This window comes from Esox lucius, chromosome 9 (genome assembly GCF_011004845.1).
Source record: "Esox lucius isolate fEsoLuc1 chromosome 9, fEsoLuc1.pri, whole genome shotgun sequence".
Taxonomy (NCBI): domain Eukaryota; kingdom Metazoa; phylum Chordata; class Actinopteri; order Esociformes; family Esocidae; genus Esox; species Esox lucius.
Genome location: NC_047577.1, coordinates 22,430,243 through 22,452,927, shown reverse-complemented (window position 1 = coordinate 22,452,927; position 22,685 = coordinate 22,430,243). Strand labels below are relative to the sequence as shown.

At 41.3% G+C, this 22,685-nt stretch overlaps 2 protein-coding genes across 6 annotated transcripts in view; both read left to right on the top strand.

The window, feature by feature from the left end:
* ttbk1a (tau tubulin kinase 1a) overlaps nt 1-6,292 on the top strand; it is a 57,944-nt gene extending 51,652 nt beyond the window's left edge. For all 5 annotated transcript variants that reach the window (XM_010898574.4, XM_034294156.1, XM_034294155.1 and 2 more), the window contains 2 exons: nt 1,751-3,267; nt 3,543-6,292. In XM_010898574.4, coding sequence (XP_010896876.2) covers nt 1,751-3,267; nt 3,543-3,975 — 1,950 coding nt within the window. In that variant the 3' untranslated portion in view covers nt 3,976-6,292. The remainder of the gene's footprint in view (nt 1-1,750; nt 3,268-3,542) is intronic.
* Nucleotides 6,293-14,936: 8,644 nt separating this feature from the next.
* Nucleotides 14,937-22,685, top strand: part of slc22a7a (solute carrier family 22 member 7a) — a 15,408-nt gene continuing 7,659 nt past the window's right edge. The window contains exons 1-5 of the mRNA XM_010898579.4: nt 14,937-15,399; nt 15,989-16,092; nt 19,898-20,052; nt 20,659-20,827; nt 21,534-21,657. Of these exons, the coding sequence (XP_010896881.2) occupies nt 15,031-15,399; nt 15,989-16,092; nt 19,898-20,052; nt 20,659-20,827; nt 21,534-21,657 (921 nt within the window). The 5' untranslated portion in view covers nt 14,937-15,030. The remainder of the gene's footprint in view (nt 15,400-15,988; nt 16,093-19,897; nt 20,053-20,658; nt 20,828-21,533; nt 21,658-22,685) is intronic.

Genomic DNA, 22,685 nt, shown 5'->3' with positions numbered 1-22,685 from the left:
CATGCCCAAGACATAACACCCCTTCACCTTATTTCATAGATCATTTGGAATACCTGTTCCTTTCTGTCCCAAGATTTTCTTCTTGCCATTTATTTGCTGCTTGTTTAATATTACTAATGGAACCTGTAAATGGGGGTACTATTTTGTGCAAAATGTGTTGTTATTTCTAAATGGTTAATTCAATATGGATGAAAATACCCTCAAATTAAAGATGACAGTCTGCCTTTGTCACCCCATCGTCAATGTATAATTTCATATATGAAGTGCTAGATTACAGAGCCAAAACAACATTAATTGTTTCACTGTCCAAATACTACATTGTATATGCTTTTTTTAATGTCTCGCACATCATGTCAATTTTAGTGTTGTACCATGTCCAACACTATTTAAACACACAAGTATAGTCACATACATTAACATGTTTTTTTAAAGTTATAAACATTCATTTAAAACATCTTGACAAATCTCTGTACTTAAAGACACTGATTTGTTCATTGTCTACATTCATCAGCTCTTTAAAAAACAGAGGGCTCATGGGAGTAGGATTGATGCAATTATGACAAAAACACTGGTACTGAGTTCAGTCATTTGCAGTATTTGTCAGGCGTGATCCGTGAGTGTCTTTTAGATAAACAGTACAAGCATTTTTTTTTTTTTATCACAGTTCAATTGTACAGTCTGCTTGTAATATTTACAGGTAAAAAGCATGCATTTTAAATTTTTTGTAAATCCACAAAACATATGTACATATAAACTGTACATACAACTCAATATTTATTCCATTCCTAGTGTGCAAAACTAGTCGGAAATATGGGTTTTTAACAGAAAAACTGTTTTAAAATGCATAACTTTTGACAGTTTGCTTACTGGGTTTTGAATTCCTCTATTGTAGCATGAAAGATAGTTGGTTTTTGTGTGTATATACAATACTATATGTCAAATCTTTATGAAGGGAAACACTTGAAAATCACAAGATATTGGACTGCGTGCTCTTAATGGAAAAAACTCTGCAATGCATTTTTTTTGTGCCTTTTCTAATAATGTATGTAATCTAGACAATCTTAAAAAGCTTGTGTAAACCAATACTAAATTAAATGGTTTGGGGAAACACTTTTGTCCCTCATTTGTGTCTTCATTAAGCTATGGACGTTTTGAAAGTGTAAGATTTGTTCACATTACACAATCAAAGTGTTTCTCTGTTGTACATCAGTGTATATCAGATGCTGTTTTTTAATAGCTGAACGTCTGTGTAAACAGACCATAGAAATCTAAACCCCTTCATCCTCAGTACAGGTACAAAATGGTGTCACAGTATAACTCACAATATGCCACTGCTCTTAGAAAGGCTATTGAGTATACAGTACATAAACTAAGTTAATTTGAGCCAACCATGTGTTGAAGCATTACCATCTATGCTTTGCTCATTTCAGTTTTTTACTCTGGACATCTGGATATATAGGACAGTTGGGTGTTTCTAGGACAGATATATGGGACACTTAATTATGACGCAAAATAAAGCAGATATTTCTGTTGATAAATAGTTTGAGCATACACTATCTTGTGCAAAATGTGGTTTATGGCCAATTTTGCTCAAGTAGTTTTTAAATTTGTCCCACTGCTCTTTTAACACAAATTTTACTATACTTATTTTCCTGTGAAAAGAAATACAGAAAATTGTGTGTTGTTAACAATTTGTTGCTTTGACCTTAATTCTATTACAGTAATTTATTTTATTTTATTGAATTTGTAGGTGAATATGTCACCGACTGAGCACAACGGCCTATCTCAGCCATGTCCTGACTTCCGGATCAAAGGACAGACAAATGAAAAGGAGCTCTTCCATATCCTCCCCCAGCTCCAGGTCAAGAGGGCAGACTTTCTTACCGTCATACTGACCGGCACCCTTCCTCAGCGACGAACTTTCGCGGTGGCACTGCCCTTAGAGAACGAACTGCCGGAGCCCCATGGTCCGCGGGACGATGACGTAACCAAGAGCGATTCAAACAGTGAGGCCAGTCAGAAGAGCACGGAGCACAGCCAAGATGGAGCTCCTGACACACTCATGGCTGAGGATGGTCCGAGATGCCACCGGGAACCTGCATCAGTCGCTGATGCCGACCCTGACTTGGAGGACGGTTCTAGGACCCTGGTTCTGTTCTCTCCAGGAGATAACCGAAAGTCACCATCCACTGGGGGTGAACAAGCCCTAATGGAGGTTGACCTGGGGACGCAGCCTGCCACTACCCCTAGGAACGACAGGCCAGTGGTGGAGGATGCTAGCCTGCCAAAGCCCTTAGAACAGCCTGTGGGTCTCTCATTCACTCTGAGGTCGGACTTGAAGCCATCTACCCCAATTGCCCCTGCATCTCCCCCCTTCGCCAAAGTTGAGCGCACCTTTCTCCACATAGCAGAGACCTCTCACTTTAACGTCATGTCTTCCAGCAGTCAGAAGGTGAAGGAGGGCAGTGACTATGGCAACCTCTCTGCCGTTATCCAGGAGGTCTCACCACGAGAAGGAGATGCTCCTAGCCTGAATGGACATTTGAAACAGGAAGAGGAAACCCAGAGTCCTTCCGGAGAGCCCCAAGTCCATTCAGTCTCAGAATGGATCCCAGAGAGTGGCGTTATATCCCCCAAACTGGACAACCACCCAACACCGGTGTTTGTCAATTCTTTGGAGCCTGTTGCTGAAGCCATTTCAACCCTTCTGGAACAGAAATCTCTCTCTGGTGATCATGACAAGGGGCCATTGCCTACCAATGGTGTTGCTGAGTCAAAAGCCGAATTACCATCTACTGCCCTCAGGCTGAGGATCAAAAGCCGCATTCCGGTTCTACTGTCTGAAGAGAACATAGACTCAGAACGTTCAGCCTTGCTATCTGTCCGGGCGCAGCTACGAAAGAGAGCCCGGCAACTTGACCTTGCGCGTCTGGTGGTGCAGAAGCAGCAAGGGCGCTTGATGAGGATTCCATCTGGGACTTCCTCCTCGCTGTCCTCTGGTGATGGAAAGGCCTCTGAGACGCTATCCACCACTGGCTCTGAGGAGGACACCAATGCCTCGGATGAGTCCCTGGTCAGGAGAAGTTCCTGTCTGAAGGCCAATGTTGAACCTGTGGGGGAGCAAGGCCAGCGCGAGTGGCACAGCAGGATCCCCAGGCCTGTCACCCCCATCAAAAGGCCCTCAGGGTGGTTGGTGGCCACTGTGCCCTCTCCTCTCACGCTGCCAGCATCTGGCATTTCTAGAGCTGCATCAACAGTTGGTAATGTGTAAGTAGTCTTCACAACATCATGTATGGAACATAATATTATTATAACAATACATGGCTAATGGTTACCAATGTACATGGAAAGAAATGTTTTATTATTTGTAAAAACACATCCTTGGACCAGTAAATATCAAATTTCAGTGAAAGGCTGTCTGATTTCTTCAGTTATGACATGAAGTTAAAAAAATTGATAGGTGTCTTGACCTTTGTGAAAATAATTGAAATTCTGAACGCTTAAAGGTTTAAGGACATCTTGTTTACATCTTCTCATTTCAGGCTTCAAGTTCCGAAAATTAGACTGACCACTCTCCACACCCAGATGCGACCAAAACCTTTGCAGACTGGCTCCTCCTCTTCCCCCTCCTGCCCACGGCCTAGTGCTGTCCCCGCCCAGTCCTGCGGAAGCCCCAGAATGCCCTTGCGCTGCGTCTTTGGCACTCGACGCAGTCTTAGCACCTCCCACTGCAGGACAGAGAGCCCCTCCCCTCAACGTCCCCATACGACCAGACAGCCCCTCTCCCTCCGGCCCGCCACTGCACCTCCACTCCAGCCAAGGACTAATGCTACCACCACAACAATGCAAAGTGCAAACTCACAGGATCCCCCTAACCAGGTGTCCACCAATATGCCTGCCAGAGTCCGAGCCAAATCCGCAGGTCCAACCAAAGCAAAACAAAGCACAAGGGACAAAATAGCTGCCGCAAGATAGTGAACAAAGACTTGCTGCCAAGGAAGAAATGTGTTTGCATCTTTGTTCTCCTCGGAGACACTTGCTGCCACAAAACCCCAAACTGACGCATTATGACTGATGCGTTTTCACATAATTTTTAGGGCCTTACAATAGCCTCCTTTGATCCTAATCATGTTCCTCTACTAATTAGATAATGACAGCAACTTTTAAGAAATGATACGGAACAATCTCCATGAGCTTCCAGCCAAAAAACACATAGCCAATGTCACGAGGAACAACGCTATACTATGGTGCTATGCGTAAGATGTTCTCCGGTGCATTGAATACATTTACCTTTGGTTTCTAAAGGTTTACCATATTTTAAGGTTTGTGGAATTTGCATCCTATATGCAAGAAATAAGTTTTGAACAGAGTAGGTCATCACAATCCATTAGCAAGCCAAGGTGTATTGTTTCTCTGCATTCTGTAATGAAGTTATAATCTTTCTCAAAAACTCACAATGATACAGTTGTCATCTAAAATATTGTTTTCGGTACACACTGCATGATCCCGTTATCACAAACACTTTTGATCAGGTGGATAATGGTAAGGAAATGCACGTACATATTCTTCCAATGTTCTGATATCCAAACCTAGTAGGGCTCACAAGCTCTGCCTGCACATCCCAAGATTCTTGTCCAGGAAGTAAAACAGGCAATTTACACTCACCAGCTGCTTCATTAGATACACCTTTTCAACTGCTCATTAACACAAATATCTTATCAGCTAATCACGTGTCAGCAACTCAGTGCATTTAGGCATGTAGATATGGTCAAGACGATCTGCTCAAGTTCAAACCAAGCATAAGAATGGGGTAGAAAGGTGATTTAAATGAACGTGACATGGTTGTTGGTGCCAGACAGGTTGGTTTGAGTATCAGAAAGTCCTGATCTACTGGGATTTTCCTGAACAACCATCTCTAGGATTTACAGAGAATGGTCAGAAAAAAAGAAAAATATCCAGTGAGAGGCAGTTCTCTGAGCGAAAATGCCTTGTTGATGGCAGACGTCAGAGGAGAATGCTCTCTTCCAGCAAGATAATGCGCCATGTCACAAAGTTCACATCATCACAAACTGGTTTCTTGAACATGACAATGAGTTCACTGTACGCAAATGGCCTCCACAGTCACCAGATCTCAATCCAGTAGCACCTTTGTGATGTGGTGGAATGGGAGATTCGCATCATAGATGTGCAGCCGATAAATCTGCAGCAACTACATGATGCTATAATGTCAATATGGACCAAGATCTCTGAGGAATGTTTCCAGCACCTTGACGAATCTATGCCACGAAGATTAAAGGCAGTTCTGAAGGCAAAAGGGGGTCCAACCCTGTACTAGCAAAGTGTACCTAATGAAGTGGCCGGTGAATGTATTTATCCCTTAGATATTTTGATGACATCGCTGGATATATTGCTTTAAAATGTTGAATAGGCAAAACTAGTCTGTGTGGTGAAATATTCTTTAGAAAGATTTGTTATCGCTTGTCAAGAAAAATGTATGATGGTTTTGTTCACTTCCTTTTTTCATATAATATATTTTTTAATTATCTTCTGAATTAATGGTTTACCACAAAGATTGTTGTACCTGTTCAATGTTTGGAAGCACAATAACCAGCAAAGTCTATGGGATACATTTCCTAAGTTTCATTTACTGAAAGTTCGAGGTGATGGGTGTGTGGGCCCTATTCCTGTAGAATGCACAGGCCAAAACCATGCCAAAATTTGGACGTTAACTTTAGATGTGTTTAAAGACAATAATTTGTATTATATGTGGTCTTGGATAAAGGACATAAATCTGGGTAGATTACTGCCAATATTCAGTAAATACATAACTAATAATTCTGGCCTCCTTGTTAACATCTGACAATGGGCATGCTTTGTATCATAATATTTTCTGGGTGTTTGATTATATTTACTTTTCAAAGAACTGTATATAATATAGTAATTTCTTGAAAAATACATCTTTATTTTTTATCTTGCAAAGACCTGTACATTTAGTCTTTTCTCTTATGTTTAACGACGTCAGCACATGCCTGTTTTTTACGCATGATAAAAACAGGGTTAACTTTGAGTGAGAGATAACTGCCTTTAATGTTCTGACAATGAATTGAATGGTGGATGAGGGGAAGCGTTTGAGTGTTTTCATTGGTTGTGTAGAGGCTAAGCCCAAGCTTTAATTACAGGTTGTATGCACCTATAGTTACAGGGCACAGATCTAAAGTAAAGTCATGGTCATGTGGAAAGACTCCTGCTTCATTACTACACTTTTTGCCAGATATAAACATAATCCCTACAATGGTCTACTTCTAGTTTCTTCATGCTTTCCTTTTAGGTACATCAGATGACACCACATGATTGCAGTTAACTCTCTAGGAGCTGATCCCTCAATCTGTGATGCACATTTATTTTAATGTTAACATAACATTTGGGACACGGTCTAGGCACAGAGTTATGTTATTTTGTTTTTCTCTGGTAAAAACTCTTGTTAAAAGACTTGTGGTTTTGTAAGTAGAGATGCATCTGATATGAACAGACTAATGCTTAAGTTAAATTGAAGCTGGGAAATATGATTAAGCCAATACCTCAGCGTAGAAACTTGTTGGCTTGGGGGAGTCTACAGCAATCGGACCGTTTCCTCCTAAAAAAAAACATATTTCCAAGCCTATCTGCTTCCTAAGAGCATGGAGGAAAGAACTTTCTCCAGACAAAAACTCCAATTGAGCTTACAAGATAGAGTACAACAGAGTAAGTTCACCCTAAACACTTTAATTATAATAATAATGGAATACACAAGCAGTCTACCACACAAGGCATTTCATTGGAATTGTTATTAAGTGTCATTACGCCTTATGCATTGTAAGCCAGTAGCAACCCAAACTATGAAATATGAAAGTGATTAAAGATATTGTCAGGTAATCTTAAGGCAAAGAAGCATCAACTATTGATTCCTGAAGTGTTTTTCCTATGGAATATAAAGTATTCCTAATATACCGGCTTGATCAAGGTTTGAAGGGTATTGGAGATCAGATTGTATTCACCTTCAACCAGTAAGGTAAGAATGTCTCTGACAATAGCCACACAATGATTCTGAAAGGTCAGCATAGTCCAGAGCAGCACATTTCCCCTGCAATTTGTTGCTCATTTGCATCTGCCTGATATTGAGTGATGTCCAGGATGATATATTACATCAAGGGTGACAGAAGCCACCACAACCACACAGGGATCTCCCAGAACTGCGTAAGAGGCAGTCACTCCGTTTCATGTGTTAGTCCAGATTCATCTAAGCTCCACTCGGGTCTGCTTGCAAAAATCTGGCCGATTTGACTACACTCCAACACCCGCAACACTACGTTCCATTTTCTTACCGAGCTTCCTTCTGATCCTCAGCAAGTGTCCAGATGATCTTTCCTCCTCCATGGAGTAGTACAGCTGAAGAAGTGTCCAGAGGATCTTTCCTCCTCCATGGAGTAGTACAGCTGAAGAAGTGTCCAGAGGATCTTTCCTCCTCCATGGAGTAGTACAGCTGAAGACCACTGCAACAGGTGGTGAAAAACGCATAGAACATCACTGGTGCCCAGCTCCCAGTCATCGTGGACCCCCAGTGAAAGCTGTAGGGGGCACGGCATCATGAGAGACCCTTCACATCCATGCCACAACAGTTTGCCCTCCTAACATCAGGCAAGCGGTACAGTTCTCTTCGTTCCTGCACCAGCAGGCTCAGGAACAGTTTATTTTCCATCTACTGTAACCCTGCTGAACTCTGTGACCCATCACTAACCAGACCCACCTTCCCACCGATTAGTACTGCCTCACAGGAACCTTGTTGTACTACTCCTTTTGTACTTCTGGACTCTGACACTGACCTTGCAAAATCTGATAAGGAAGTTTTCAGTTGTTACATGTACCTTCTACCTACATTTAATAAAGTAATCTACGCAATCTTATGCAAAACCCACTTCTGGTATTGTGGCAAAACAGATTTATTTGTGTAATATGACCATAGGACTTGGTTCCAATAAAAGTTACAATGACATTTAGCAAACTGTAGGCGCTGTTGTTTATGGCTTAATGAGAATAATGAGAGGTTTTTTTGTGTTAAGACATTTACATATCCTTTTCGTATGGTAGTGGTGTCAGTTTGTAGTTCCCTTTAGTTAGCCACTTCAGTGCGACATACATGGAATACACATGCACAGGAATGTCACCTGATGACAAATACAGAATATACGCACATTACTTTAAACCCCCACCCCATGTAAAAGTTTCTATTCTTCTATTAGTTTTGGTTCATAAGAATTTATACGGGTACCAAATTCAGTCTGGTCGGGGTGGGATTTAAACCATTTGGGCATGAAGCTTTTTCAGAGGGAGATGAGAAAAGTAAAGCTCAAATGTGATTGGATCGACCATAAACTTCAAACCAACAGCACTCATGAAGTACCGTGTGCACAATTATTAGGCAAGTGAGTATTCTGATCGTATTATTATTTCTATGCACATATTCCAACTCCAAACCATATAAACTTGAATGCTCATTGGATTGAATAATTTTCAGGTAAAATGTATTTGTATAATGAGGGAGGGTGTGGCAACAGTGAATAACATCTTATATCAAGGTGTACATAATTATTAGGCAGCTTCATGACCTCAGGTAAAATAGGCCAAAACAATTTAACTGACACTAAAAAGTCATACATTGTAAAATGCCTTTGAGACTGATGCAACACTCTTGAAATAGCTCAACTATTGAGGCGTGACCACCGGACACTCAAACGTTTTGTTGCAAATAGTCAACTGGGGTGCGAAAAATGCATGGAGAAGAAAAGATGCAAATTAACTGTAAAAGATATGAGAAGAATTAAACGTGAAACTACCAGGAACACATTAACCACCATATTCCAGATTTGCAACGTACCTGGAGTGTCCAGAACTACAAGGTGTCAAGTGCTCAGGGACATGGCCAAGGTCAAAAAGGCTAAAAGAAGACCACAACTGAATAAGAGGGTATAGATTGGGAAAAGAAATACCCGAAAACAGATTTTTCAAAGGACAAATGAAATGAGATGAAATGAGATGAAATGAGAGTGACTCTTTATGGACCAGATAGATGGGCCTGTGGCCATCACTAATGGACACACAGCACCGTTCAGTCAGGCGCCAGCCACGTGGAGGAGGGGTACTGGTATGGGCTGCTATCATTAAGAATGAGGTAGTTGGACCTTTTTGGGTTGAAGATGGACTGAAACTCAACTCCCATACCAACTGCCAGTTTCTGGAATATACTTTCTTCAAGAAGTGGTACAGGAAGAAGTCCTCAGCATTTAAGAACGCCATGTCCTTTATGCAAGACAATGCTCCATCACATGCATCCAAGTACTCCAAATCCTATTGAGAACTTGTGGACCCATCTTAAATGTGAGATTTACAGTCAGGGAAGACAATACATCTCTTTGAAAAGCATTTGGGAGGCTGTGGTTGCTGCTTCAGCGAAAGTTGATCGTGAACAGATCCAGAAACTGACAGACTGCATGGATGGAAGGCTCATGGCAGTTTTTGAAAAGAAGGGTGGCTACAGTGGATATAAAAAGTCTACACACCCCTATTAAAATGCCAGGTTCTTGTGACATAAATGAATAATGACCTTTAATGTGACCTATAACGTGAACAATTCAATTGAAAAACAAACTGAAATCTTTGAGGAAAAAAAAAAACTAAACAAAAAAACACAATAACATGTTTGCATAAGTGTGCACACCCTTAAAATAATACTTTGTTGAAGCACCTTTTGATTTTATTACAGCACTCAGTCTTTTGGGCTTCAGGTAGGAGGCACGGGCTGCCGCTCCAAGGCAGCAGGGGGCGCTGGCTGTGACTTCACGGCAGCAAGAGGCGCCGGCTGTGTCTATTAGCATGGGACTTTTTGACATGACAATATTTGCCCACTCTTTGCAAAAGTGCTCCAAATCTGTCAGATTGCGAGGACATGTCCTGTGCACACCCCTCTTCAGATCACCCCACAGATGTTCAATTGGATTCAGGTCTGGGCTCTGGCTGGGCCATTCCAAAACATTAATCTTCTTCTGGTGAAGACATGCTTTTGTGGATTTGGATGTGTGCTTTGGGTCCTTGTTGTGCTGAAAGGTGAACTTCCTCTTCATCTTCAGCTTTCTATGGGCGCCTGAAGGTTTTTTGCCAAAATTGCCTGGTATTTGGAACTGTTCATAATTCCCTCCACCCTGACTAAGGCCCCGGTTCCAGCTGAAGAAAAACAGCCCCAAAGCATGATGCTGCCACCACCAAGCTTCACTGTGGGTATGGTGATCTTTGGGTGATGTGCAGTGTTTTTGCACCAAACATACCTTTTGGAGTTGTGGCCAAAAAGTTCAACCTTGGTTTCATTAGACCCTTAACACACTTTGCCACGTGTTTTGGGAGACTTAATTTTTTATTTTTCAAACTTCAGCCGGGCTTGGATGTTTTTCTTTGTAAGAAAAGTCTTCCATCTTGCCACCCTACCCCATAGCCCATTCATATGAAGAATACGGGAGATTGTTGTCACATGGAGCACAAAGCCAGTACTTGCCAGAAATTCCGGCAGTTTCTTTAATGTTGCTGTAGGCCTCTTGGAAGCCTCCCTGACCAGTTTTCTTTCTTTTTTGTCTTTTCATACATTTTGGAGGGATGTCCAGTTCTTGTAATGTCTGTGTTGTGCCATATTTTCTCCACTTGATGATGACTGTCTTCACTGTGTTCCATGGTATATCTAATGTTTTGTACCCTTCTCCTGACTGATATCTTTCAAAAATGAGATCCCTCTGATGCTTTGGAAGCTCTCTGTGGACCATGGCTTTTGCTCTGAGATGCAACTTAGAAAATGTCAGGAAAATTGTCATGGTACGGTGAGCAGCAGCGCCACTGTTCCATACACCCTTAGTTCCCATCACTTACGAACACATCCCAGACTTGTTTTGTCACGTCTTAATCATGCACACCAGGTCCCTATCTACTCATTAGTATGTGTTTAAATGTTTCCCCTCTGCTCCCTGAATTTGTGGATCATTGTTGAATTTGTGGATCATTGTCGTCATCGTGTGTGTTGCTGTTTAAACGTAAGTTTCTTTAGATCCTTTGTGTACTGTCGTTTTGCTGCTTTAGTCAGGCCTTTTCTTTCGTTGTTTGTGCTGGAGTGGGAAGCACCCTTCACTGAGGAGCGCATCGAGTGAACGTTAGTGGAGGCGTGCAAACTACGGGCCATCACCGGGACCAAGGAGCTACTGTCCCGGTATCCTTTTTGGTTGGGGAAGGACATATTCACCTCAATCAGGAAGGCCCAGCCAAAGGGGGCAGCACCGGCAAACAAAGTGCGAGGTGCCCAATGCCTGGTCCGCGGTTCCCCCCAGAACCGAGGCTGCCCCAAAAATTTTTTAGGGGGAGGCTGAGTGGGTGCACGAGGGGGGCCGTGACGGCACCTCCTCTATGTCCGGTGCCAGCGCCACGGCGTCGGCCGCCCCCTGCTACCCAGGAGCCACAGCCGGCGCCTCTTGCTGCCGTGAAGTCACAGCCAGCGCCCCCTGCTGCCTTGGAGCGGCAGCCCGTGCCTCCTACCTGCCAGAAGCGGCAGCCCGTGCCTCCTACCTGCCAGAAGCGGCAGCGCGTGCCTGCTGAGCCGGAGGAGGAGTGGCCTCCTACCTGCCAGAAGCGGCAGCCCGTGCCTGCTGAGCCGGAGGAGGAGTGGCCTCTACCGCCTGAGCCGGAGGAGGAGTGGCCTCTACCGCCTGAGCCGGAGGAGGAGTGGCCTCTACCGCCTGAGCCGGAGGAGGAGTGGCCTCTACCGCCTGAGCCGGAGGAGGAGTGGCCTCTACCGCCTGAGCCGGAGGAGGAGTGGCCTCTACCGCCTGAGCCCGAAGAGGAATGGCCTCTCCTGTCCCGGCCGCCCCGGCGCCCTCTCCAGTCCCGGCCGCCCCGGCGCCCTCTCCAGTCCCGGCCACTCCACCGACTCTCCTGGCACCTGATCCTACGTCGGCTCCTGACCCTCCTTTTATGTGTATGTGTGTGTATGTATGTGTATGTGTGTGTATGTGTGTGTATATGTGTATGCGGGTGTATGTATATATAAATTTTTCTTTATTTATCTTATATTTTTATATGTTTTAATCTTTTTTATATTCTGTTGTCTACTGAAGCTTTTAATAGAAAGCGCCTTGTGCACCTTTTGGCTGTTGTAAGGCGCTTTACAAATAAAATTTGATTGATTGATTGAACACCGTACTACTGACAAATCCTACTAGAACGGCTGAACTTTATTTGTGATTAATCAGTCACTTTAAATGATGGCAGGTGTGTAATGACTTCTATTTGACAAGAGTTTGAATGTGATTGGTTAATTCTGAACACAGCCAAATCCCCAGTTATAAGAGGGTGTGCACATTTATGCAACCAGGTTATTGTAAGGTTTTCTTTTTCATTTTCCCCCCTCAAAGATTTCAGTTTGATTTTCAATTGAATTGTTTACATTATAGGTCACATTAAAAGTGGAAAACGTTCTGACATGATTTATCTTTGTCTCATTCTTTTACATCACAAAAACCTGGCATTTTAACAGGGGTGTGTAGCCTTTTTATATCCATTGTATATCGATCACTTAATTTTTTTGAAAGGCCAGAAATTTTATTTAATTTTCATTTTGTGTTATTTATTTGTTGCCCTTACTCTACAAATTGAGAATAAACAATTGAGTTGGAGAAATAATTTTTCGTAATTTAGTTGCCTAATAATTCTGCACACTAACTGTTGCCTAATAATTGTGCACACATGTATTCCCCTGTGAAAGATCAAAACTAATCTTTCTGTTGTTAAACATTCAGATTTGAGGTTCAATTATATTTTGGATTGACTTAGAGCATTGAGTTTGTTTAACAATGAAATAAATCTTGAGGAATACGATTTGCCTAATAATTGTGCATGCAGTGTAGTACCAGAGCACCATAATTCATAACAACAAACTTTACATAAAAGAAAATATTTTAAAAGACAAAGACATGAAATGGAAACAATGTTTATGAAAGAATAGTAGGATTATGTTTAACATTGCTTAACATTCTGGATAAATACATTTGGGTTAGTCACCTAGACCACATTCATGAAAGTGCGTTAAACTTGATCCAGTCTCAGCCCAACCAGACTAATATCAGTGTAGCTGTTAATTGATCTGCCTGTGTGAGGCTATTAATTAGTATCAACAATGTATGAAAAATCAATGTCTCACTTTGGGTTTGCTCTGGCACCTATTTTGCACAAACCCGGTATCTGTCAGGTTCTTTGTCTTTTTAAGTCACTTTGTAAACTGAAAGTTAAAAATTCTGCTAAAAGCGATTCATAAAGTTGATTATGTGGCTATAACAAGTTGATTGTTATAGCCTCTGCACTGCCTGAACGTTTATACACTGCTCAAACACTTAAATCACATATCGGATATGGATTAAGGAAATATATTAAAGATCAAAATCTTAACTGTACACTGTGTAATTCATGGGGAACAAAATTACATAACAACGGTAAGTGGAAACCAAAATCACCAACCGATTGAGGGCTGAATTCAAACTCACACTGAAAATCAAAGTAAACAATAGAAATCACTGGCTATTCCAATTTGCGTGAATATCATCACTGCAACACATGAGAGTCAGTAGAGTGTATGGCCCCCATGTGCCTGTATGCTTTCCTAACAACATCTGGACATGCTCCTGATGAGACGGCGACGGTGGTGGCCTGGTGGATCTCCTCCCAGACCTGGATTAGGGCATCAGTGAGCTCCTGGACAATCTGTGGCACTACTTAGTAGCTTTGGATGCACCAATACATAACGTCCCAGAGGTTCTCAGTTGGATTCAAGTCTGGGGAATGTGACGACAAGTCAATGGCATCAATGCCTTCGTCATCCAAGATATTCTCAACAACTTAATAAATCAAAAACAGCTGTGTATATGGTTTAAGATTAAGTTGTCAGCTGTTAGTTTGTTAGAATTCAAATTCTTAATCCATCTCCCAGGAGAGAGGACGACATCACATTGACAGATATAAATTGCAATGAAATAAATGGTCTCTGTATTTCCCCTTTAAATGAGGATGTTCAGTAACCCCCCTTTCACTTCTTCTCATGCAAACATGTGAGCTGGTCTGGAGGGATGGTCTCTCTCAATGTTTATCACAAGACTGTGAGATGTGTACTTATATTGGCGTTTTGTGAAAAGTAAAAGTAAGTTACAAAAAATCATGATGTGAGAACATATATATTATTGTTTATACTAATGAATAACGGAACTTGGAAGAATACAAATTATTCAACAAGAAAATTCATGTTTTGCACGCTAATAAGCCATCCTGGAGAGTTTGCAATATTGTAACATGGTGATCAGGCAGCAAGTGGACAGCTATTTTAACTTTAATCTTGTTGTTTTTCTACTGCACCAGGAAAAAGAGCTGTACAAAAAGCATTGCAAACGGCAGACGCTATATAAAATGTAGTTAATGTAATGGAGAGGCCAGGGTCTAGTCCTCATGCCAGAGCTAATGCATTGGTTCAGCTTTTATTTGTACACTGCTGATCATGAGGGTGGTTCTGGTGAACAGGATCTCTATAAGGGCTATTTCACAGCCATACTTTGGTACAGCCATGCTTATGTTATGGCCTGATAAAGTAGTAAATGTACTAATGTGGTCCTTTCTTCTTTTATATTGAATTAAAATATTTGACAACTACATTGTTTAAGAGGCACAAGCATTTTACAACCACAATCTCTGATACAATGCGTAACCAATAAAATTTGGAACTTTGAACTTTAATGTGCCTCAATTTGCACAGACACAGTTCTCATTGTCTAAAACCTTCCTTCAATAGGGTACTCAGCGTTGAGATACGCCTATTCTTGGGAATATAGGACAGTGGAAAAAAAGGGTGATATAAAGAGAAAAAAGAGAGGAGAGAAGGAGACTAAGTTATCTGACTTTACACACACACTCTCACAAACTCTCAGGATGAGGTTTGAGGAGGTCCTGGATCAGGTAGGAGGCTTCTCCAAGTTTCAGTTTCTTGTGCTCTACTTGCTCTGTTTGCCCCGGGTCATCCTCCCCCTGCACTTTCTTTTGCACAACTTCCTCTCGGGAGTACCTCCACACCACTGCGCGCTCGGGAAACCCGGAGATGAGCACCAAACCCTGGATGACCCCGAGGCCTTGGCCCTCAGAGTGCCTCGCGAAGCTGATGGATCCTTCAGCTCCTGCAGGGCTTTTAACACTTCATTGACCTTTGACCATGCCAACTATACCAATGTGTCCGTTTCGGTGCCATGCCAAGATGGCTGGGTGTACGACCGCTCCCAGTTCACCTCTACCACCGCCACCCAGGTAAGGTCATTATGAACACTACTTTCCACAATGACCTGGGATGGTCTGGCAGCCTAAGCCCCGGATTCCAGCGCACGTGTTGTAGCATAGTTTCTGGTCAGATGCTCCGGTCAACTGTTAGTCCAACTGCCATAAATGTTAGCATTAGTAACTGCAACTTGTCTAACACCTTTGGTAGTAATTTATTTTCATCTTTATCTAGACTGAGACTAAGGTACAGAAAAATTGTACTGAGTGGTCAGGTTGGAGTACTTTTAGTTTTCTGGCATGCCCTCACAAATATTTTGCCAGTGTGCATATCTCATAAATAAATCTGAAGGATATTAATAACCTGTTGAATTGTCGATGTTGGTGCCCTCCTCTATTTTTTCATACGACTGTTCCAACCCAATCAAACTATGCTGCCTTTTCAGCTTTTTTCAAGCATCTCTTATGGATTGTGGATGCCTAACCAGAACAGCTAGGTTTGGCTTTGGTCATTTATGAGAACAACCCGGTTGTATGTTGGTTTATGATGCTTGTGGAAAACTGGTGGAACTGGGTTTAATTCTGATTTGTAAGGCTGTTTATTTGTTGCTGTTCTTTACAGTGGGATTTAGTGTGTGAAAACAAGAAATTAAACCAGGCCCTTGCTACTTTCTTTTTCATTGGAGTCACCATTGGATCAGTTTTATTTGGATATCTCTCAGATAAGTATGTTTTTATTCAAGTCTAACATTTTGAAGTTCTTTTAACTGTGAAAAGCAATTTCATTTGAACCTTCCAAAATAAAGTTGAGATTAGTGTGATTATCTCTCAAATAGACACGCACAATATCCAGTATTTAGCGGTGTAGTGGATACAAAAGATTAGCACGGGTTTGCTTCATGCTGTTGCAGTGTGATGGCCATGGGACCAAAACAGTGGTTAAATTGAGCCTCACTCTTCAAAGCTATTAGATGTTGTGGAAATTGTTCCACTATGATATTAACTTCAAATCTTACACGGGTGTGAGTGGCCATGGAGTTGTTATCATCATCTGACCATAGTCTCAATTTCAATCCAAGTGTCAGACTGATTTGCAACAGCACTATGAACTTTAACCCAAAAACACGGAATGCCTCTGCCAGAAGGGTGGCACATAGCCAGCAAGACAATAACACTAAGCATACTTTAAAATCTACAGACATTGTTCTTTGAACTTGAAACTGATTGAAAACCTGTAGGCCGATTTTAGAATTTGTCCCATAAGCTAATCTGTTAGGATTGTGTATGGAACACTAGTAAACTCAAAGTTTACTGATAAAGTCAACTGATAAAGCATTTCAGAAAAATGCTCAGTGCTGTTATTCTGGCAGGTATTGAAGGCACTTAAACATACTGAAGACAGTTCTGTAGCAATGAGGCTTAAGCATCAGGCTATAGGCACAATGCATTATTGGAACATATTGGCAAATGAATTGCACTACCAAATGTTATTTGAAGACCATTTTGCATTTACATTTATGAACAAGGTACATGATCACACTGGTAATATACACTCACCTAAAGGATTATTAGGAACACCATACTTATACAGTGTTTGACTCCCTTTCGCCTTCAGAACTGCCTTAATTCTACGTGGCATTGATTCAACAAGGTGCTGAAAGCATTCTTTAGAAATGTTGGCCCGTATTGATAAGATAGCATCTTGCAGTTGATGGAGATTTGTGGGATGCACATCCAAGGCACGAAGCTTCCGTTCCACCACATCCCAAAGATGCTCTATTGGGTTGAGATCTGGTGACTGTGGGGGCCATTTCAGTACAGTGAACTCATTGTCATGTTCAAGAAACCAATTTGAAATGATTCGAGCTTTGTGACATGGTGCACCATCCTGCTGGAAGTAGCCATCAGAGGATGGGTACATGGTGGTCATAAAGGGATGGACATGGTCAGAAACAATGCTCAGGTAGGCCGTGGCATTTAAACAATGCCCAATTGGCACTAAGTGGCCTAAAGTGTGCCAATAATACATCCCCCACACCATTACACCACCACCACCAGCCTGCACAGTGGTAACAAGGCATGCTGGATCCATGTTCTCATTCTGTTTGCCAAATTCTGACTCTGCCATCTGAACTGACATTCAGTTTGGAGTTCAGTAGATTGTCTTGACCAGGAACACACCCCTAAATGCATTGAAGCAACTGCCATGTGATTGGTTGATTAGATAATTGCATTAATGAGAAATGTAACAGGTGTTCCTAATAATCCTTTAGGTGAGTGTATGTATAGCTGATAAATTATTTTACTGGGATAAACAGAACTGCCTTTGGTCTGTTTTAGTTGAGAAGGGAAAAGAGCAGCCTCAGACCATTCCTCAATTCTCCAAGCGTACCGATACACTTAGATAAGCATAAAACTGCAGTGCTAGCTGCAGTGCGAGTGGGGAAGGGCATAGCTTATTTAAAGTGTTGAATAAAGTGCTGAATAATTAAAGGGACATTATGTAGACTTTTTCCAATGTAATATCCATAACACATATTACCAACTGACCAACAGTGTTACAAATGGTACGTTTACATTTTATTTAGTTATTAAAAAATAGAACATTGAAATTTAAAATCAATTAGTGTGTGGGGAAATGCTTATAAGAAAAACATTTTGCTTACATAAGTTCAAACCCTGTGCTGTGGAGGATTCCATTGTACACAGATCTAAGAATTTGTCCTAACTGTAACACAATTATCTTACTATTCAAATTCATTTAATAAACCCTTTTTTGCATCAGCAGTTCTCTCAAAGTGCTTTTACAGATACCCAGCCAGAAAACCCAAAGAGCAAACAACAACAGAGTTGATGCGCAGTGGCTATGAAAAACTCCCTAGTAGGTCTAAACATAGGAAGAAACCTAGAGAAGAACCAGACTCTGAGAGTTGGCAGTCCTCTTCTGGCTGTGCCAGGTGAAGATTATAAGAGTACATTAACTTTTTGGCCACATCAATGTGTCTGCATGTTCAGATGCCAAGCTGGATCAATAACAGACTGTGGTCTGTGTCCAGAATACTTCAACAGAATCCAAGTCAGCTGTATAACCAGGTGGACAAGGACAGCAACAACCAAGTGGGGAGTGGGCAGTAGCAGCAGAAATCATCAGGCAGCAACTTGATCTGCAACATAACCAGGAAGACTTCGGACAAGGACAGCTACGAGTCATTCAGGCCAGGCAGTGCCAAGGCGCGGCCCAATGGCCCATCTTCTCCTAAGGTTCAACAGGACACCAGGAAAGTTAGAGTATTCCTTAGATTCAAAGAGATATCTGAGCATGCTTTTCAGACTGACTCATGTCCTCCACTACATAAACTAATGCAACATAAACAATTGGGACTTAACACAGGAAAGACTGACCACCTCAGAGCATGGTTCCTTTTTAAGTTTCTTCCAAAGTTTCAGACCCTTTTAGGGAGTTTTTCCTAGCCACTGGGCATCGACATTGTTGCTGCTTGCTCATTGGGGTTTCAGGCTGGATGTTTTGTAAAATCACTTTGTGACAACTGCTGGACAATGAGCCCAAACACACAGCCAAAGCAACACAGTAGTGGCTGTGATGGTAATTCTATCGATCAGAACTCTTTTAGAAGGAAGTACAGAGACGAAATTCTCTGGGCACAATTAACAGTTTTATTAATATTTGCAAATATGAGAGACGCGTCAAACGCTTACATACATAATCATCCGAGGAGTCTCTGACTCGATACATATCATTTCAACAGCATATAAGGGAGGAAAAGGGGTGTGGTAAGATGCTGCCCATCTGTCTCATGTCAATAAAACACATTCCCTTTGTCCTATCTCACAAGTCAAATGCTATCCTCCCCCACCTTATCCTTCCTGCCATAATGTTTACTGTTGTGTTTACCTAAAGATCCAACTGATCTTACTTCCTCCCAAGGACCACATTCCTGAGGAACAAAAGACTGATACCCTTCTTCTAGGCAGGAGGACATGGCCCAAATGCTTAATAATCCTCTGATATTATACAGACATGTGTGTCACAATCAAAGTAAAGATTTACCTGTCAGCCAATGGAAAGACAGACATTTCTCAAATGTACCTTAATTCAAAATTACCATAACATGGCTTAAGACAAAAAAGATGAATCTCCTAAAGGGGCCCAGTCAAAGTTCTGATCTTAATCCCAAGGAGAATCTGGTAGTATTTAACAAATCAGAATGTGCCAATATGACTGAGACACTGTGTGCAAAGGTGGTACATAATTAACCCACACGACTTTAAAGGTGTTAGATGTCTCTACCAAATATTAATGTATTGGGGAAATAAAATATCATTTCCGAAAACATGACCTTTTTCAATATATTATTTTTTGCTGCATCATCTGAACCTTTTAGAATATATTGGATTAAGGTTCAAATCTAGGACTAGTGGTTAAAAAGGGTGTATGGAGAGACATATTTCGATCCTTTGTGTTGTGGTCATGCCTTGAACCCACTGAGCTTTCCTTTCTCTATTGCTGCAGGGTTGGTCGGAAGACCATGATCCTAGTGTCCTTCGTTGCCAGTGCCGTATTTGGAACCATGTCCGCCTTCTCTGTGTCATACGTCATGTTTGCCGTGACCAGGACACTCTGCGGAATTGGGCTGACGGGAATGTCCATTACCACCGTTGCCCTGAGTACCAGCATTGTATTTTACCATCTCTGTGTTTCCTTTAATCTGTTGTGTGTTGATTGAAGGGCCGATATGCAGGTTAAACAGCTGAGAGTTTTAACTGCACATAAAGATAGAGCTATGCCAGCCATTGGCAAATGGAACTGATTTTAAATAATTATTATTAAGAGCACTCTAGGTTCAAGGACTGACTACATGTCAGTTCTAAACATATTTTGAAAGACATTCAAAATGCCTTGACTGAGTTGATGAGTGGCTGGGGAGACCACTGGGCGAAGCCAATTACTTACCATATCTGGTTAGAGGAAACATCATCAGTAGCAATTTCTTAGTCTGAATGCGCTCTGGTGACTCCTTGTGGTGGGTCATTTACCTGAAAAGCTTACTGCCACAGTCAATATGACTTCTTATTAGGATGCTTTTGAGGAAGGCTTTCTACAATCTTAAACACTCCCAAACCAGTTAGGAGTTATTGGTTGATACTGGCCCATATCAGTTGGATATTGTGAATTTAGGGGATTGAGGGATTTGGGATGAAAACTTAAAAAAGGGAAAAGATAAGCATGGATCTGCTAGACTTATGAGGCTTTTAAAATAATTTTCCTTCCAGGTATAGAGTGGACCGACATTAAGCATCGCACCTTCACAGGGACCATTATCAGTCTGGGCTGGAGTGTGGGCAACATGCTCTTGGCCCTGCTGGCATACTTCATACGAGACTGGAGATCTCTGATGCTGGTGGTGACCTCCCCCTGCATTGCTGCCATCATTTCCTGGTGGTAAGATTAAGCTAGAAAAAAAAGGCTGAGAGTCATGACATTTCAGTTCAGTCAAGGAAATAAATTGACAGATGAAATGGAATTATATCTAATGCCATCGACCCATTAAAACCATTGCCTTGCTATCAGCATCTTGTCTATGTGGCATTCTGCTATACCAGAAACCCACCAAAATAACAAAACAAAAAATTCAAACAAAAGACAAAATGAACATGTGCATCAGCCATCGAGAATTGAACTCCGACATTATTTTCAATGTGTCCAGTAAAGGTTAATATGCAAATTATTTACTGAACAACGAAGTCATCTAGAGACTAGTATATTTACTGTATGATGCCTGAGGTCGGTAAATTGTGAAGTTTTGTTTTTCTTCTTAACAGTAAGTAATTTCTAGAGGTGCTTGTTACATCGTAGGGAATCATTGAGATAAAAGGCATTAACTCACAGGACCTAAGTAGAGGGAGAAACAAAACTACCAGCTTCCGTTCATTGGGGAGCACTCTGCTCATCCCTTTCACCATTGTCAATCTATCATTGTCATTTCATGACATTGTTGGACTGACTGTGAATAACGGAGTACGACACAGAATTACTGATTAAACTATTTACAGAAGCAGCCATACATTTAATAGTATGATGATTTAAAACAGATACAGTCAAAATAGCAGATCATTTCAAAAATAATATCCTGTCTCATTTTATTTAGGTGGATACCAGAGTCTGCAAGATGGTTACTTGCCAAAGGAAAAGTAGAGGAGGCCAAAAAGTATCTGATGCAGTGTGCCAAAATGAATGGGAAGCATGATTATGCCGCAAAACTTGATACTGAGGTGAGTCATCCACACTTTCGTTTCAGTTTAATATCTTGCTAACAATATATATGTTTAAATGAATGCATAATTGAAGTAAATGTGAACAAAATATAATAATTTAGTTGTGTTCAAGCATTTAGATATATCCCAAAAATTGTATAACAGTTAATCTTGGATGTGTAGTATTATATTTTATCAGATGTATATATTATTTTACCCTATTAGGTCTTGATCCACAAATAAAGTGCATAGTGTATATTTCTAGTAACAACTGGCTTTTAAACTATTGACAGTTACAGATTCCAGCATAATCAAAATATATAGAAATATTTGGAAACTCACACAAGTTTCATAATTTTGGCTCTGTATGCCACCACAAAATATTTTAAATGAAACAACCAAGATGCAATTGAAGTGCTGAATGTCAGCTTTAATTCAAGGGGTTGAACAAAAATATCGTATGAAACATTTAGGAATTGCAACCATTTTCATACACAGTCCCCATATTTCTGGGGCTCAAATGTAATTGGACAGATTGACACAATCAGAAATACAATTTTCATTTTTAATACTTTGTCAAGAATCTTTTGCAGGCAATGACTGCTTGAATTCTGGAATACATGGACATCTTCGAACGATGGGTAATCTCCTTTGTGATGCTTTACCATGCCTTTACTGCAGCTGTCTTCAGTTGTTGGTTGTTCGTGGGTCTTTCTGCCTTAAGTTGTGTCTTCAGCAAGTGAAATGCATGCTCGAATGGGTTGAAAACAGGTGATTGATTCGGCCATTGCAGAATATACCACTTATTTGCCTTAAAAAACTCCTGGGTTGCTTTCAAAGTATACACTTCAGAATTCATCCTGCTGTTTCTTTCTGGATGTTGCAAAGGGGTTTTTCTTTACCATGGAAAAGAATGTAAGATCATCCACCACTGTTGTCTTCTGTGGACATCCAGGCTTTTTTGTCTTTTAGAACTTTTCTTCAGAATGTGGCAAACTGTTGATTTGGCCACTCCTAATGTTCCTGCTATCTCTCTGATGGATTTT